This window comes from Lactuca virosa, chromosome 8 (genome assembly GCF_052849685.1).
Source record: "Lactuca virosa cultivar CGN04683 chromosome 8, Lactuca_virosa_CGN04683_v6, whole genome shotgun sequence".
Taxonomy (NCBI): domain Eukaryota; kingdom Viridiplantae; phylum Streptophyta; class Magnoliopsida; order Asterales; family Asteraceae; genus Lactuca; species Lactuca virosa.
In genome coordinates, this window is record NC_136433.1 from 179,602,242 (window position 1) to 179,618,782 (window position 16,541).

The window sequence follows — 16,541 nt, forward strand, 5'->3', positions numbered from 1 at the left end:
TACCCTTTCCCTGCCCAATAGCCAGAACAGGGGTTGTTGAAGGAGTAGAAGTAACAACCGCTTTACCCTTAAGGCCATTTTCAGCTGTCCTTAAGAGTCCTTGAAGTTTGCTAAGCGTGACTTCCTCCTTGTTCATATGATAAGTCATACGAAACTGATCGTAACTTGGAGGTAAGGAATGGAGAATGATGTCAATCGCCATTTCCTCAGGAAAGTCAACATTTAGCTTCAGCAACCGGTCAACGAACCTTTGCATCTTCTGCAAATGACCGGTGATGGGTTCACCATCCTTCATCCTTGCGGTTATCATGGAGGAGATGATTTCATACCTTTCCTGACGCGCGCTCTGATGGTACCTTTCCATCAGATCCAGGTGCATCTCATAGGGGTAGAAATCTTCATAGGATTTTTGAAGTTCAGGAGTCATGGTGGCCATCATGATGCATGCTACTTTAGTAGCATCCTTTTCATGTGCAACAAACTCCGCAAACTCTTTAGGAGTAGCAGTGGCTTCATTCACAACCTTAAGCTCCCAATCGAGGACATATTCTTTGTCCTCATAGCGGGTAATCATTCTGATGTTTCTGATCCACTCATTGAAATTGGATCCATCAAAGATGACCTCACCACACAAGCTCATAAGGGAAAAGGAGCCTGTTGGGTTTGAGCCAGAAGCATTGTTGGAAGACATCTGAAAGGAAAGAAAGACAAGTTTCATTAGATTAGGAATCCTTAATAACTCACCCAAATGAAATATTAAGGCTAGGATCCAACAAACTATTTATAGTTGGAAGAGGGATGCCGTAATCCATACTATAAAATATTTGAAGGTAGGTAAATGACGATTTACCAATTTCCACCATAAGAACGAAATATTTTATTATTAGGTTTTATTGGTTTTGAAACTCCTAGATCTTTTGAGATAGATTGAACTTTTCAATGGCACGTTTGAATCTCGATTGTGCCCTCTCAAGTTTGTGACTGGGATGCCGAGGATCACAAACAAGGTGTGAATAACCATACAAATTGACTTGGTACCCTCAACAATATTACCTAATCGATGTGCCGGTTAGCCACACACGCTCCACCGATCTATAATAAGGTCAAGTTACCCTTTGCCACTCTTACTAGTCCATGTTAGTGTGCCGGTTAACCACACACGCTCCACTAACGACTTGGTAAGGTACAAAGTGTAATTTTATGGGCTAGCACCAATTTCACATTTTCCTAAAGTAACTAAGATTGGGAATTTATAATGTATAGTTACTTTATAATTCATTATACTTTTAACGAGTATTTAAAGTCGTATCCTACCCGTTCGGCTAACGACCCTCCACCGATCAAGGAAGCGGTGGGTGAGAGTGGACACCCATTAAGTCACCATTTTATAGGCAACAACCTTATACCCCCCCTTATAGACCGGCTTCGTGAATGAGGCCTACTAACGGTAAGAATGACATATTCTTATACATATCTATATAATAAAATTATAATAATAGTATAAGTGTTGATTTTTAAACCTTTTAAAAATCTAAGGTTTAATTTGGAATTAAAGTATTAAAGTATAAGACTTTTCAAATTCCAAAACTTGAGGGCAAGATTTGAAACTATTCCAAGTCTCTTCAATTTGTAACTTATGAGTTTTAATGGTTCATAAAAATGAAGACTCTTCATTTTATGAAACCTCTTTAGTTCTTTAATCATAACTAAAAGAAGTGACTTTTGGTTATCCATAACTTGAGGACAAGTTATGGACACCATCATAGCCATTAAGATCATGAATTAAACACACATGGAGGTTACACATAATTCCTATGATCTTCTAAAACTCATAAGAACACAAATTCATGTCAAGCAATTTCAAGAAATCATATAAACATATACAATACTTGAAAATTGATAAAAGTCATGTAAAATGGGTTAACATAATCATTATCATTTTCAAAAACAGATTTTACAAGTCCAAAACAGATTGGGATAATGATCTTAATCCATTTCCAGCAACAAAACTCAAAAAAACTGCCCAGCACGCTCCTACTCGCCGAGTGCATTAATCTACTTGGCGAGTAGAATGAATTTGTTCATGGACTCGGCGAGTCCTCCCCATGGACTCGGCGAGTCCAGTCGTCAGAATGCAGATTTTTCGATTTTTAAGCAGTTTTGCATCAAGTATACAGAAAACAATCCTAGGCTCTGATACCACTGATGGGTTTTTGAGCATTCTAACACTTCCTAAGTGTACATGCAACCCTAATAACCTTGAATCTATGTTTTCTCTATATACATGCAAATTTCTTTTTCAAGGTTATTTCCTAACTAGCATGGCATGGGGATTACATAAAACATAAAAACTAGTAGAATTACATACCTTGTTGTTGCTTGGATTCCTTCAAGACTTTGTGAGCCTAGCACCCCAAATGTTGTGCCTCAAATGCTTCACACAACACCACAAGACTTGGAATAACTTGAGAGAATACTACTAGCACTCAAAATCGGTTATGCCCTCTCTAGTAACACTAGGTTCACTAGGTCCTCATTTTGCTAGCCATAGGGTTCCTTTTATAGTGTTGTCACAATTAGGGTTTACACATGAATGCCCTTAATTGTCATGACTCTTGATTTCCCATGACCCATGGATTTGTAACTCCCATGGACTATCCATGGAGCTCCATATGGTTACATCCATAACCCATAAACCATGGATCATTAATCCACCATAAAAGAATTGATGATTGTCATAATCAACCCTATATATTTAATTAGTCTCACTTTGATCACCAAATTAATCCTAGATTAATACTTGATCAATACTAATTAAATAATACTATTATTAATATATTAGAACTTATAATATATTAATAATCATAAGTGCCTTATTCTCTAATTTAGTCTATCCAAGTATTGCAATGCCATGCAACCCAAATGGACCATGCCGGGTCGGGTCAAGTACATACCAAATAAAGTTATGGACTTAGACACTATATCCAACAGAAAGTATTTGGACAAAGATTTCCCTAGGAGATTAGACGTTTGTCGATGTCATTGGTAGCAAAGATGTGATAAGTTCGGAAAAAAAATTGACCTTGGAGTAGGTCTTACATCACACCAGAATTGAAAATTTTTTGACAGTACATAGACCTAACTGACTGGAAGTTCAAGGTCTTAACATAAGCATGAAATTAATACTAGAGTCTATACATAGACCTGTTTTATATCAAAAAGAGAGAGTAGAGTAGACTCTACTTGCGGCGAGAACCGCGCGAATGAGTCCTTGACTATGGCGGACGACGCTCCATGTCCAACATGCGTCTTTCAAATGTTGCCTTATGACCTCGAAGTTCCCTGACTTCAGCTTGGGTTGTAGTTAGTTATCTCTGCAGGATCATATTCTAGTTCAGGGTTCTTCTGTGAGCAGCCTCTAGATGGCGAATACGAACTGTATTGACTCCCGCATCGGCATCAACCTCCATGACCCGATTGATGGTTGTCCTTTCCTGTTCCTCATTACGAGCAACCCTGCGAACCAGAACAGGCAGAATTCTGTCTGCTGAGGCTCCTTCGCTCAGATTGTAGAAGCTTCGGTATCCGTTGTAGGGTAAGGGTTGACCTTGCTCGTGACTCCATCTGTTCAAGTTTGCTGCCCACAGGGGTGTGGGGCCTTGAAATCATGGTCGAGGATTAGGATTTGGGATAGGAGCCACCAGAGGTAGATTATTGGCTTCTGGCTCGGAGTCAGAATCTTCTGGGAAATTTTCTGCGAAATCGTCATCCAATGGAATTGCATGATTCTCTTCTGGCTCCGCATCGGTCCGTCCACCATTATCTTGGTTGGAAAAGTACGGGTCGCCGGGGAGATGGGGTCCAGTCATGAAATCTAAGCGAGAAAAGGGGTGTAAGAAATATCTAATAGACGTATAACTTAGATAATTTTAGGTTGATCCTTACTAGTTACTTCAATACTTGCGTAGTGCATACCCACCATATGTAATCAAGATAGAATAGACCTTCGAATAAGTGACCCTAACTCTATGTCCACAACCAAACAAGGAACAGAAAGTAAAGCAAAGATCACAAATTTTGAGTCTATGACACCCTAGCCACATATAACCTTAGCGTATCCACTCAGCTACTATTGACCTACTAATAAAGACTTTTTGTTCTTAAATAGGTAATTATAGCAACACAAAATACTCCTATAGTATTTTAAATTTGTAAGTTTGATTCTAGTGTTTTCTGTGGTAAGTTTCGACTTGTGGCTCACCGTGATCCTTCTTCGGCATACATTGGTCCTATCTTGGCTGAATATAGTTGATCAGGCTATATTCATCCAAGATCTGACTACATACCCCGAAGCTGGACCATGGTGTCCAACTTGTCTTGATACTTTTATGTTATTGCCATTATGATACTGAATGTGCGATTGTGCGAATACTTTTATAAAAATATTAATTCTTATTTTTAAAGTATTTTTGAAAAGCTACGTCAGAGAATTTTTTTGTCCCGTTGTATTTATAGTTTGTATATCTTACGTGGTTTGATATACTTAGTTCACTATAAACAAAGCTCTGATACCAATCTGTCACACCCCCAAACCGGAACGGCGGAAACGTTCGGGGGCGGAGGACTTAATGTAGTATCATAATAGTTGAGTATTCGTAAAGAAAGTAAACAATCCATCATAAATATAATTTAAAAGGTTACATCGTTACAAAAATACATGTTTCCAAATAAATTACATATGATGCCAAAATAGTTCAAAAGAAGTCTACGCCTAGGCGTCTTGCCTTAAAAAATCTTGTGGTTACCTGTATTACTGAGTACCTGAGAATACAAGTTGTTTTTGAAAGAGTATCAGCATTAAAGCTGGTGAGTTCCTAAGCAGTTTATGAATGAAAAATGAATGATGTTCTTTGAAGTTTGTTACAAGTTTGTTTCCAGAAAATCCAATATTTTCAAAAAGGTTTATTGTAGTCTTAACTGAACCGAGACTTAATAAATGTAAGTAAATCGTCATACTTATGTGTGGTTTTATATTTAAATAAAACTCTTTTTTGTAAAATCCTTAAATTACCGTGAACTGTGTTTTTTTACAAGTTTGTTTCCAGAAAATCCAATATTTTCTAAAAGGTTTATTGTAGTCTTAACTGAACCGAGACTTAATATATGTAAGTAAATCGTCATACTTATGTGTGGTTTTATATTTAAATAAAACTCCTTTTTGTGAAATCCTTAAATTCCCGTGAACTGTGTGTTTTGTTAATTTCCCATGTGAGTTGTTATAACCATGCTAAAACTAGAAGGCCTTGTATGCGACGTTCTTCAGGCGTCTGAATGTTATGACACTTGTCACCCCAGACCTGCCGGTCTAGCTGTTGCAAGCAGCTTAGGTGCGGGTTTGTCAGACCCAATATAGGTCTATACACAACTATCACGCTCTCCCTCTAGGAGATTCTGATTATAACTACAGGACTTTTCTGTGGCACTTAAGAGTACCCCGAAGGAGAATGTCTCACAAATTTATTCATTAACAAGTTCACGTCGTTTGTATTGGAATATCCATTTTGTAAATCAATCGTTTTACCATTTCTTTGTTGAATGAGGTGTTCAAACTATACCTATTATAGTTTATTAGTTGTGTGCTTTGATTTAATGAAACCTTGATAATGCATGACTTTGTGTTTCAACGAAAATAACTTTGAAACTACTAAGTATAAATCTTACACACCTTGCTCAGCGTGTTACAAGGTGTGAATAACTCTTTTAACTTGTGTTTGACAATTTTGCCCTTAACTGGTACTGTTTTAGAATATTTATAGAAAAATCGTATGGAGATGTGCAAGTAGTCATTTTAAAGGTATAACCTGAACTATTTGCATATTAAACAGTTTTGAAAAATATGTTTTGGTGTTTTAACTTGTATTCCCCCCCTGAAAACTAAAGAAAACTGGAAAATATAGGGGTATGAACTCACCTGGAAAGTGTGGTGATTTGATGAAAACGAGATTTTTCCTCGGGCAGCACTTCGACCGGGAACTAGTGAGTTTTTCGGGAATTTCAGAGCTTCGGACCTTCGTCGGGGCTTAGATATGAAACCGGGACTTCGGGATATTACTTGCACGCAAAACGAGGTAAAAACGTGAGAGAAGGAGAGAAAATAAGCAAAGGAATCTGGAACTCTCGCATCCTTTTTATAAGAGCTGGAACCCTCGCGTACGCGGGGCGTACCCCCGAGTTACGTTGGGCGTTCGCATGCGTCATGGCTTACCGCATCCTTGGGCGAAGCAATCGATGGGACCGGATGCGACGTGGACGATCCGAAGCCTAGCACCCGAGTACGCTGGGCGTACGAGGGTACGTTGGGCGTAAATCGTCTTGGTGTGTGTGCCTCGAAATTGTAAATTCCGTAACTTTTGCATACTAGCTTCGTTTTTGACGTTCTTTATATCCACGCGTAGGTGAGAATATACTCTACAACTTTCATTTAGACTTCGTCGGCTAATTTTGATCTTAATTTTTAATATTATATTTTTAATAGGCCGGGACAGGATAAATCCGTTAAAAATTCATAACTTCTTCATCCGATGTCCGTTTTAGTCTGTCTTTTTACCGTTGTACTACTATTGTCGAGATCTTCAATTCTCGTTTAGGTTGCGTCGGCTAAAAATCGCTCGATCTTAAATTCGAATTTTTAGCTGTCTACCGTTGGTCTGAAATTTAGAAAAATCATAACTTCCTCATACGAAGTCAGATTTGGACGTTCTTTTTATGTGCGCTAACGGTTTAACATAATCTACGACTTTCTTTTAGATACTTAAGGCTAAAAGTATTTCATTGAAATTTCACTTTTTATGTTTAACAGTGTTTTACTGGTTTTGACACGAATCTTTGATTGGTCATAGCTTCTTTGTTATAACTCAGATTTGAGTGTTCTTTATATTTTTGTAAACCTTGTCATGATATCAATCATTTTATGTAACCCAACTGATACTTTTGAATATTTTATTTTTGACTTTATTTCCAATGTATCAAAATAGATTACAATTCTTGGCTTTTAGGTCATTACATTGATTCGAAATATCGGGTTGTCACAACGTGTCTCAGTTGAGGAAGGGTATAGCCGACGAGTCGGCGGTGGTACCGCTGGAGGACATTCAGGTGGATGCGAGCCTGAATTATGCTGAGAGACCAATCGCGATCCGGGATCGGAAGATTAAGGTTCTGAGGAACAAGGACGTGTCCCTGGTACAGGTCCAGTGGCAACATCGGAAAGGGTCCGAGATGACTTGGGAGCCGGAGTTGGAACTGCGGAAGGAGCATCCAGAGTTGTTTGCTGAGAATTGTAACATCCGGATTCCCAGGTATCTTATTTTAAGTATTTATATATTGAATTTTAGAGAGGGACTCGACGAGTTGGCGCTCAGACTCGCCGAGTGGGATCGCGCATTTTGGTCTGATTTAATGAAGGACTCGACGAGTCCATGCGTGGACTCGGCGAGTCCGCGCTGTTAAGTGAAACCCTAATTCTCGGGGCATGTGCCCTATTTAAAGGCCTTTATGGCCTCCATTTGCGGCCAATGCACCCCAGAGAAACCCTATAGAGAGAAGTGAGAGAGTTGAGAGCAAGAAGAGGCTAATACATCACTTTTGGTGTAGTTTTGCTAGAAGGAAGAAGGAAACACCCATCTAGAGCGTGAAGTGAGCTTGGATCTGGGCTAATCATCTTGAGAGTTCATCTCTGGAGGTATAATCTCTTCTATTTCGAGTTGATATGATAGATTTCATGATTTTAGGGTTTTTAGCCCCATTTTATGCAAGATCTAGTGAGTATGAGGTCCCCTTTGTGTTAATAGCATCAGATCTGGACCATGAGAGGTCCATAGAGTCAGTATCCCTCAGCTTTATGCAAGCAAATGAAAGATTGGGGACTAGGTTGACATTTTTAGAGTTATTTCTCCACTTATGACTTGTTGTGGGTTGCATGCACGTAAAGGTTGCACCTTTACGTGACATTTGAACATTTGAAGGCTAGATCTGATAGTTAGGGAAGCAGATCTGACCTTAGGAGGTCATTTGAGGATGAACATGGAGGCAACTCGTCGAGTCCATAAATGGACTCGACGAGCCGAGTCGGGGTTGCCCCGCGATTCGGGACAGGTGTAACCCGTCGAGTACAAGGATGACTCGACGAGCCAAGAGAGACTGAAAGGATTCAGAGGACCCGCATGGACTCGCCGAGTCACCCTTGTGCACTCGACGAGTCGGGTCAAAGTTGACCGTTGACTTTCGTTGACTTTAGGGTTCTGGTCTAGACTGATTCAGGAGAGTTTAGGGAAGGGTAGAATGGCTTTCTACCCAATCTGTAGAGATGATATCATGAGACAATGTTGATCGGAGATGTTATCTAAATAATAGGAGGAGGCTAAGTCGGGACGTTGAGCACGAGAGTTTATCCGACTTCATTGAGGTGAGTCTTCTCACTATACTGTACCTAGAAGGGTACCTATGTGTGACCGGAAGGTCTTGTATGCTATGAGATGTATGTGCTATATGCGGTTATGGGATATGTATGTGCTATATGCGGTTATGTGATATGTATGTTATGTATGGTAAGGACCGGAAGGTCAAGATGATATGGGCCGGAAGGTTAAGATGATATGGACCGGAAGGTCAAGAGGTTACGGACCGGAAGGTCGATATGGGTAGGACCGGAAGGTCTACCGGGATTCGGGACGGAAGTCCCCTGAGACACATGGATCGGAAGATCCTATAGAGTGATGGCCTGGAAAGACGTATGTGTGGTATGTGGTATTTTGGGGAACTCACTAAGCATTTATGCTTACAATTGTTATGATATGTGTTTCAGGTACTAGCGAGGATCGCGGGAAGGCGCCGGCATGATCCGTACAAACTTATGGAGTTTATGTTATTGAGATTCTGGGACATGTTTTGTTATGACACAGTGAATACATTATGTTTTATGGTTATCGTGTGAATGAAAGTATGTTTTAAAAATGAAAAATTGTTTTGAAAAATTACGTCATTACATGGGCCTTACACAATCCAAATGGCATTCTCCGGTATGCAAAAGTGTCAAATAGACATGTGAAGGTTGTCTTTTTTTGGTCTTCCGGTGCCACCGAGATTTGGTGAAAATCGGAATACGCGTCTAGACAATAATAGTGAGATTTCCCGGCAAACCTTTCTAACATTTGGTTAATGAAAGGCAATGGAAAATGATATTTCTTGTTCTTGCATTGAGTTTGCAGTAGTCAATACATACTCTCCACCCATGTTGCATGCGGGTGGGGACCATCATACCATTGTTGTTCTCAACCACCGTGATTCCCGTCTTCTTTGGCACAACTTGCACCGGGATCACCCACTTGCAATCCGAGATTAGATAGATCATTCCCGTATCAAGGAGCTTCAATATCTCTTTCTTGACAACTTCCATCATTGGCGGATTCAACCTTCTTTGCGCATCCCGACTTGGCTTGCATTCGTCCTCCATTAAAATCTTGTGCATACAAGTGGAGGGGCTCAATCCCTTGATATCCACAATCATCCAACCCATTGCTTCTTTATGTTCCTTCAACACCTTGAGGAGTTTCTCTTCTTCACATTCAGTTAAGTGAGTAGAAATGATAACCGGAAGAGTCTCGTTCTTTCCCAAGTAGGCATACTTCAAGTGTTGAGGTAGGACTTTCAATTCCAATTCCGATGGTTGGAAAAGAGATGGCAGCAATTTTGTATGAGTTGGGGGCAACTCAATTTGCTTAACATAGAATCTTATGGATTTCTTCACTTCCAAATTATTGACCAACCTTTCAACTTCCGGATCTAAACAATAAAGCTTCAATTGCTCGGCTAGTTTCCCACAATCAAAACCCTTGCTTAGGATCATCTCCAACGTATCACCATTGGAAAACTCGAACAATTCTTGGGTTAGCGGCTCAACAACATCAACAAAATACAAGGATGAAACATCACTAGGATATCTCATGGCATCATAAATATTATAACTTATTGTTTCGCCATCAAACTCCATTATTAAAATTCCCGCATACACATTGATTTTCGTCCTAGCCATCTTCGAAAATGGTCTCCAAGTAAAATTAGAGCCGACTCGGAGGACACTTGTTCTTCTAGATCAATCACATAGAAATCTGCCGAGAAGACCAATTGGTTCACTTGCACCAAAACATCTTCTAAAACACCTCTAGGAAAGACACTTGATTTATTCGCAAGTAAGATTATGACACCGGTTTCACTTAAAGGACCAACATTCAATGATTCATATACCGAATAGGGCATGACATTGAATGAAGCACCAAGATCGAGCATAGCGCAACTAAAAGTGACATCCCCAATCTTGCAATGAACCGTAAACATTCCCGGATCTTTACAGTTAGGTGCAAGTTTCCTTTGTAAAATCGTGGATGCGCTTTCATTCATTGAAATTTTCTCATTTCCCTTCAACTTCCTCTTGTTGGTACAAAGTTCTTTCAAGAATTTTGTGTATCTAGGAATTTGTTTGATTACACCAAGTGAAGGGATGTTTACTTCCACCTTTTGGAAAGTGTCCAAGATCTCTTTCTCCTCCATATTCTTCTTTGAGGTTGCAAGTGGGGAGGGGAAGGGCGGTTGAGTGGCTATTGGTGTCACTAGAGGAATAGTCTTCTTTGGAAGTCTGGCTTGCGCATCAATCTTGACTATAGGATCCTCCATGGGAATGATCTCTACTTCTTCCTCAACTTCTGTTGATTTCTTCTTTGAACTACTATCTCTAATTTGTTTACCACTTCTCAAAGTCACTACATTGACATTTGGGCTCTTTTCGGTTTGAGAAGGTAGTTTTCCACGGGACTCCAACTTGTTTATAGATGTAACTATATCTCCCATTTGTTCTTTAAGGTTGGAGATACTAGTCCTTGTCTCTTTTTGGAATTGTTGGGTACTAGTGGCTAAGGATTTGACAATGTCTTCAAGAGACATTCTGGAGATACTTGGTTGGGATTGAGGAGGTTATTGATGATGATGTGGAGGGCGTGGTTTGGTTTGATAATGTGGTTGTGGGTGGTGGTAGTGAGGTTGTTGTGGTGGATAGGAAGGTCTAACCAATGCATTTTGAGGCAATGGTCTTGGGTTGTAGCTCATGTTGGGATTTGGCTTCCAACTTGAATTGTATGCATTTTGGTAGTCGGATGGTTTGCTGTGGTAATATTGGAATTCTCCCGTGGCATTCACATGTTCCGCATCTTCTTGGAGAATGGGACACATATTAGTAGGATGTCCCATTGTTGCACATATTCCACAAACCATCACTTGTGGAGTTTGTCCCATGGCTAGATTTTGAACAACGGATGATAATTCTTTGATTTGAGACTCTACGTTCTACATCCCCACTTCATTGACTTTAAGTTGTGTGTCCGTTTCATGTCTTGGTGTGGGCTGAAGTTGTCACACCCCCAAACCGGAATGGCGGAAACGTTCGGGGGTGGAGGACTATATTTACAGTATCACAACAAAGCATAGTAGTAAACAAGCAACAACATCATCCATTGCATTAATAATATAATTTAATACAAGTGTGTTCTGTGAAGTTTATAAGACACCAAAAATGTAAATAAAAAATAAGAGATGTGTCTTCAACGAGCTCCATCTTCTCAAAACCTGGCATCGGTACCTGTCTACTGATGACCTGAGAATACAAGTTATTTTGAAAGAGTTTATGTCACACCCTCAAACCAGACGACGTAAACGTCCGGGGGTGGAGGACTTCAATTGTAGTATCACAACACATGCATCATAGTAATCATAGTACAAACAACCATTGTATTTAAAAGGTATAAGTATTTACGTGTGTTCAATCATTGTATATTGAACCAAAATATAGTTATACAAAAGAAGATATGACTCAACATAGCTCCATCTTCTCAAAAGCTCGGGGAGTACCTATGTATTATTTCCCTGAGAATACAAGTAATTTGAAAAAAGAGTATCAACATAAAGTTGAGTAAGTGCATAAGTGTTTATGTTTAAAGGATGTCTCTTTATCTTGTATATGTAAGTTGTTCCAGAAAATCCTATATTTTCTGTTGTATATGAAAAGTAGTTTTATTCCCATAAAACTGTTCTATGTGTATTAATGTTTTGTATTTTTATTACTTATGAAAACTTGTAACTGAGAGTGTGTCTGGCTCCACCAGCTGTTGTTGAAAACTGTATTGAACCATTGTATTTTGTATTCCGTAAACTGGTACTTTGAAGGTGTACTTACGTTTAGTTGTTTATACACTAACGTATTGTTAATATCCTTTTAATGAGTTATTATAACCATACTATGACTGATGGCCTGAAACAAACGCTTTGTGGGCGTTTAAACTGGTGATAACAATTGCCACTCATCTGACTGTAGCTAGCAGCCTGAGTGCGGGGTTGTCAATCCCGATATAGATCTACACACACTTGTTTCGATCCCCGGCTGGAGATTCTGGTTATAATGTCAGGACTTTTCCTATGTTGTCTAAAGTGAATTAAACAACCTGAATAGAGTGTCTCATAAAACGCATATAAACGTTACATGTATATTAGTTTTGAAAACCCAATCATTCTGAAATAATTGATTGACAATATGTTCTTGATTTAGCATTCTGAACACGTATGTTCCTGAATCAAAACCCAATCATTCTGAAATAATGATTGACAGTATGTTCTTGAATCAAAACCAAATCATTATGAAATAATGATTGACAGTATGTTCTTGTATTATTATTCCAAACATGTATTTGATAAGTGTAAACCTTGATTTGTTCTGTATCAAAACCCTAGTTTCTTGTAAGACTGTGTATTCTAGTATACTTGTATCATGAATTATTGTTCTATGTATAAATTATACCTCTTATAATTTATATGTACTCTCTGAATGTGTATTTAACCATGTTTGCATGTAATCCCTTGCTCAGCATGTTACAAAGGTAGTTAAACTGATGAAATAACTATTATATTTATATACATATACAATTTTATATATAAGTAAAATTTAAACGACACTCGGACAAATAACCGGTACTTTAAGCCCACATCCAAACAAGGAAAATGACCCAGAATGAATTATCAGTCCTAAGTCTTTTAAATCTCATATATATATATATATATATATATATATATATATATATATATATATATATATATATATATATATATATATATATATATATATATATATATATATATATACAAATATGAATTTTGGGGAAAAATATAAGTTTATAAAAGAGTTTAATGTTTTTAGTATTTTTAGTGATTTAATGTTGTTTTATCATGATTTGAAATCATGATTTTATAACACAAAGTTCTTGCGTTATGCTTGTATTCCCCCTTAAAACAGTAGAAATTATGAAAATACGGGGGTATGTACTCACTTGATAGGTGGTGAATCGGACAGAGTTTCGTTTCACGAAAAAGAGTTTATTTGTCGAGAAACCGGCTTAAATTGGGCAGAGTTTCGACAGGAGAGAGGTGAACTTCTCGGGAATCTCGGGGTTTCGAGGCCTGCTTAGGGTTCGAGACTTGATACCGGGGCTTTAGGGGTTATATGAGAGCTTATGGAAGTGAAAAGGGTGAATATGTGTGCAATTTGGTGTGAAAAATGGGGTTTCTTCGGAAGCCCTCGCATGGCTTTTATAGGCCGACGCCTCGGACCGAGGGTAAGTCAGCTAGGCGCGTCTCATCAGCAGCGAGGTCCACGGGGCGAAGCTTCGGACAGGTGGCTCGCAGATGGGAGGCTCGGATTGGACCATACTTCGGTCTAGTAGAAAGAAGGCACGTGCGAAGGGGGCATCCGAGGGGCGTGCGAGGGTGATGTCCGGTGTGTCTCATGCGAGGCTGTCCGAGGATGACTGGACCACGGAGTTGGTCTGTTAGGTCATAATTATGTGGTTTGGGCTAGGCATCTATCTTGTATAGGTCTTGGTGGGATTTTGGGATTTTTATGGTGTTTGTAGATGGTGTACGGTTGTACACACGTGTGCGGCTGTACACACGTGTGCGGAGGCGAAAGTAGTCGAAAACCGGACAATAGGAACCGAACCTGCGAGGTTCGGTTCTTAGGAGCTAGGAACCGAGAGGGAACCGAGAATAGGAGGAAGATCCGAAGATCCGAAGGGGAGGCCGAAGGTCCGAGGTTCGCATGGGGGAGCCGAGTCTCGGTCCTCGCTGCTGATCTTCGCATGGCTGAGCCGAGTCTCGGTCCTCGCTGCTGACACTTTCGGTTCTGACAGGAGGGTTTCGGCTCCTAAGAGGAGTTTCTGTTCCTAAGAGGACTTTCTGTTCCTAAGAGGACTTTCGGTTCCTAAGAGGAGTTTCGGTTCCTAAGAGGACTTTCTGTTCCTAAGAGGAGTTTCGGTTCCTAAGAGGAGTTTCGGTTCTATAAGGCTGTTTTTCGAGAAATCTTACCGTTTTGCGAAATTTTTGACCAAGTTAAGGGTCGGGATGACCCGGATGACCAGAAAAAGTTTGAGAGAGATTTTGGGAGAGATTTGGGAGAGATTTCACATACTTGGAGAGATTTGGGAGAGATTTCACATACTTGGAGAGATTTGGGAGAGATTTCACATACTTGGAGAGATTTCTCATTCTTGGAGAGATTTGGGAGAGATTTCACATACTTGGAGAGATTTCACATTCTTGGAGAGATTTGGGAGAGATTTCACATACTTGGAGAGATTTCACATTCTTGGGAGAGATTTGGAAGAGATTTCACATACTTGGAGAGATTTGGGAGAGATTTCACACACTTGGAGAGATTTCACATTCTTGGAGAGATTTGGGAGAGATTTCACATACTTGGAGAGATTTCACATTCTTGGGAGAGATTTCACATACTTGGAGAAATTTGGGAGAGATTTAACCTTAGCCATTATTATCGCATAATCTCGCAATTGCAAGGTTCGTGAACCCCGTTACGCTTTGTTAATGATCGTTTTAAGTCCCCGAAAGGGTCCTTAGCCGTATTTTGATGCATTTAACCCCCTTTTTATGGTTTTTACATTGTTAACACTTAGATTCTTCAAGACACTTGAATTTTTGACATACAATTGCACAATTTTTACAGAGAATAACTCCTAACATACAAGTATTAGTTAAGTTTGACCGGTTTGACTTGTTGACTTTGACTTTGACTTTGACTTGAATTTGACGGTTGTCACAGTATCCCCCCGTTAGAAGGAATTTTGTCCCGAAATTTTGCATTTTGAGTGGGATTTCAAGGGTCGGGGAATAGATGTGGGTATTTTTGCTTCATTTGGTCCTCACGTTCCCAAGTAAACTCAGGTCCTCACTTGGCGTTCCACTGGACCTTTACGATGGGAATGCGGCTTTGTTTCGTTGATTTGACCTCTCGGTCCATGATTTCAACAGGTTCCTCTACGAAGTGGACGTTCTCGTTGATCTCAATTTCTTCCAACGGAATGACGAGGGTCTCATCAGACAAACGTTTCTTCAGGTTTGACACATGAAAGGTAGGATGGACGTGGTTGAGTTCTTGTGGTAATCGTAGCTTGTATGTCACCGAGCCAATCCTCGCAAGGATTTCGACTGGCCCGATATACCTTGGATTTAATTTCCCTTGTTTTCCGAAGCGTATTAAACCCTTCCAAGGTGGTACTTTTAGAAGTACCCGATCTCCAACTTGGAACTCCAAAGGTTTTCGTCTCTTATCTGCGTAGCTCTTTTGTTTGTCTTGCGAAGCCTTCATTCGTTCTCGAATTTGGACGATCTTCTCGGTTGTTTCCCTTATGATTTCCGGGCCAGTGAGTGCGTTGTTAGGGACTTGCCCTTTTGCTAATTGTGTATCGCCCACCTCGGCCCAGCACAGGGGTGATCTGCACTTTCGGCCGGAGAGGGCTTCGGACGGAGCAACTTTGATGCTAGTGTGATAACTATTATTGTAGGAAAAATCAATAAGAGGTAAATGAGTATCCCAAGCTTTACCAAAGTCTATCACACAAGCCCTTAGCATGTCCTCTAACGTCTGAATGGTTCTTTCACTCTAACCGTCAGTCTGTGGGTGGTAGGCTGTACTCATGTCCAGCCTAGTTCCCATAGCTTTCTGTAGTGACTGCCATAATTGTAACGTGAACCTACTATCTCTGTCGGAGATAATGGATATCGGTACTCCGTGAAGGCGCACTATTTCTCTAATGTAAATCCTTGTCAGCTTCTCCATTTTGTTTGTCTCTTTTATTGGTAGGAAGTGTGCGGATTTGGTTAACCTGTCGACGATTACCCAGATGGTGTCAAGCCCACCCGTGGTCTTAGGTAACTTGGTAATGAAATCCATCGTAATCCGCTCCCACTTCCACTCGGGTATCTCTGGTTGTTGGAGTAGTCCCGAGGGCTTTTGATATTCTACCTTAACCTTGGCGCAAGTCAGGCACTTGCCCATGAAGGTAGCTATTTCAGCTTTCATGTTCGGCCACCAATACATTTTCTTGAGGTCTAAGTACATCTTGTCTGAGCCGGGATGCATGGAGTAGCGA

General features: G+C 40.0%; 1 protein-coding gene across 1 annotated transcript; it reads right to left on the reverse strand.

Annotated features, from left to right (window-relative positions):
* Window positions 1–10,050: 10,050 nt before the first annotated feature.
* On the reverse strand, window positions 10,051–10,902 carry LOC145131106 (uncharacterized). Its single transcript, XM_079065837.1, has one exon. The coding sequence runs from the start codon at window positions 10,900–10,902 to the stop codon at window positions 10,051–10,053; it is 852 nt and encodes a 283-aa protein (XP_078921963.1).
* Window positions 10,903–16,541: the final 5,639 nt, after the last annotated feature.

What these genes read in the sequence shown, in the direction of transcription:
- LOC145131106 (XM_079065837.1), bottom strand. Translation starts at nt 10,902, where the DNA reads ATGGGAGATATAGTTACATCTATAAACAAGTTGGAGTCCCGTGGAAAA.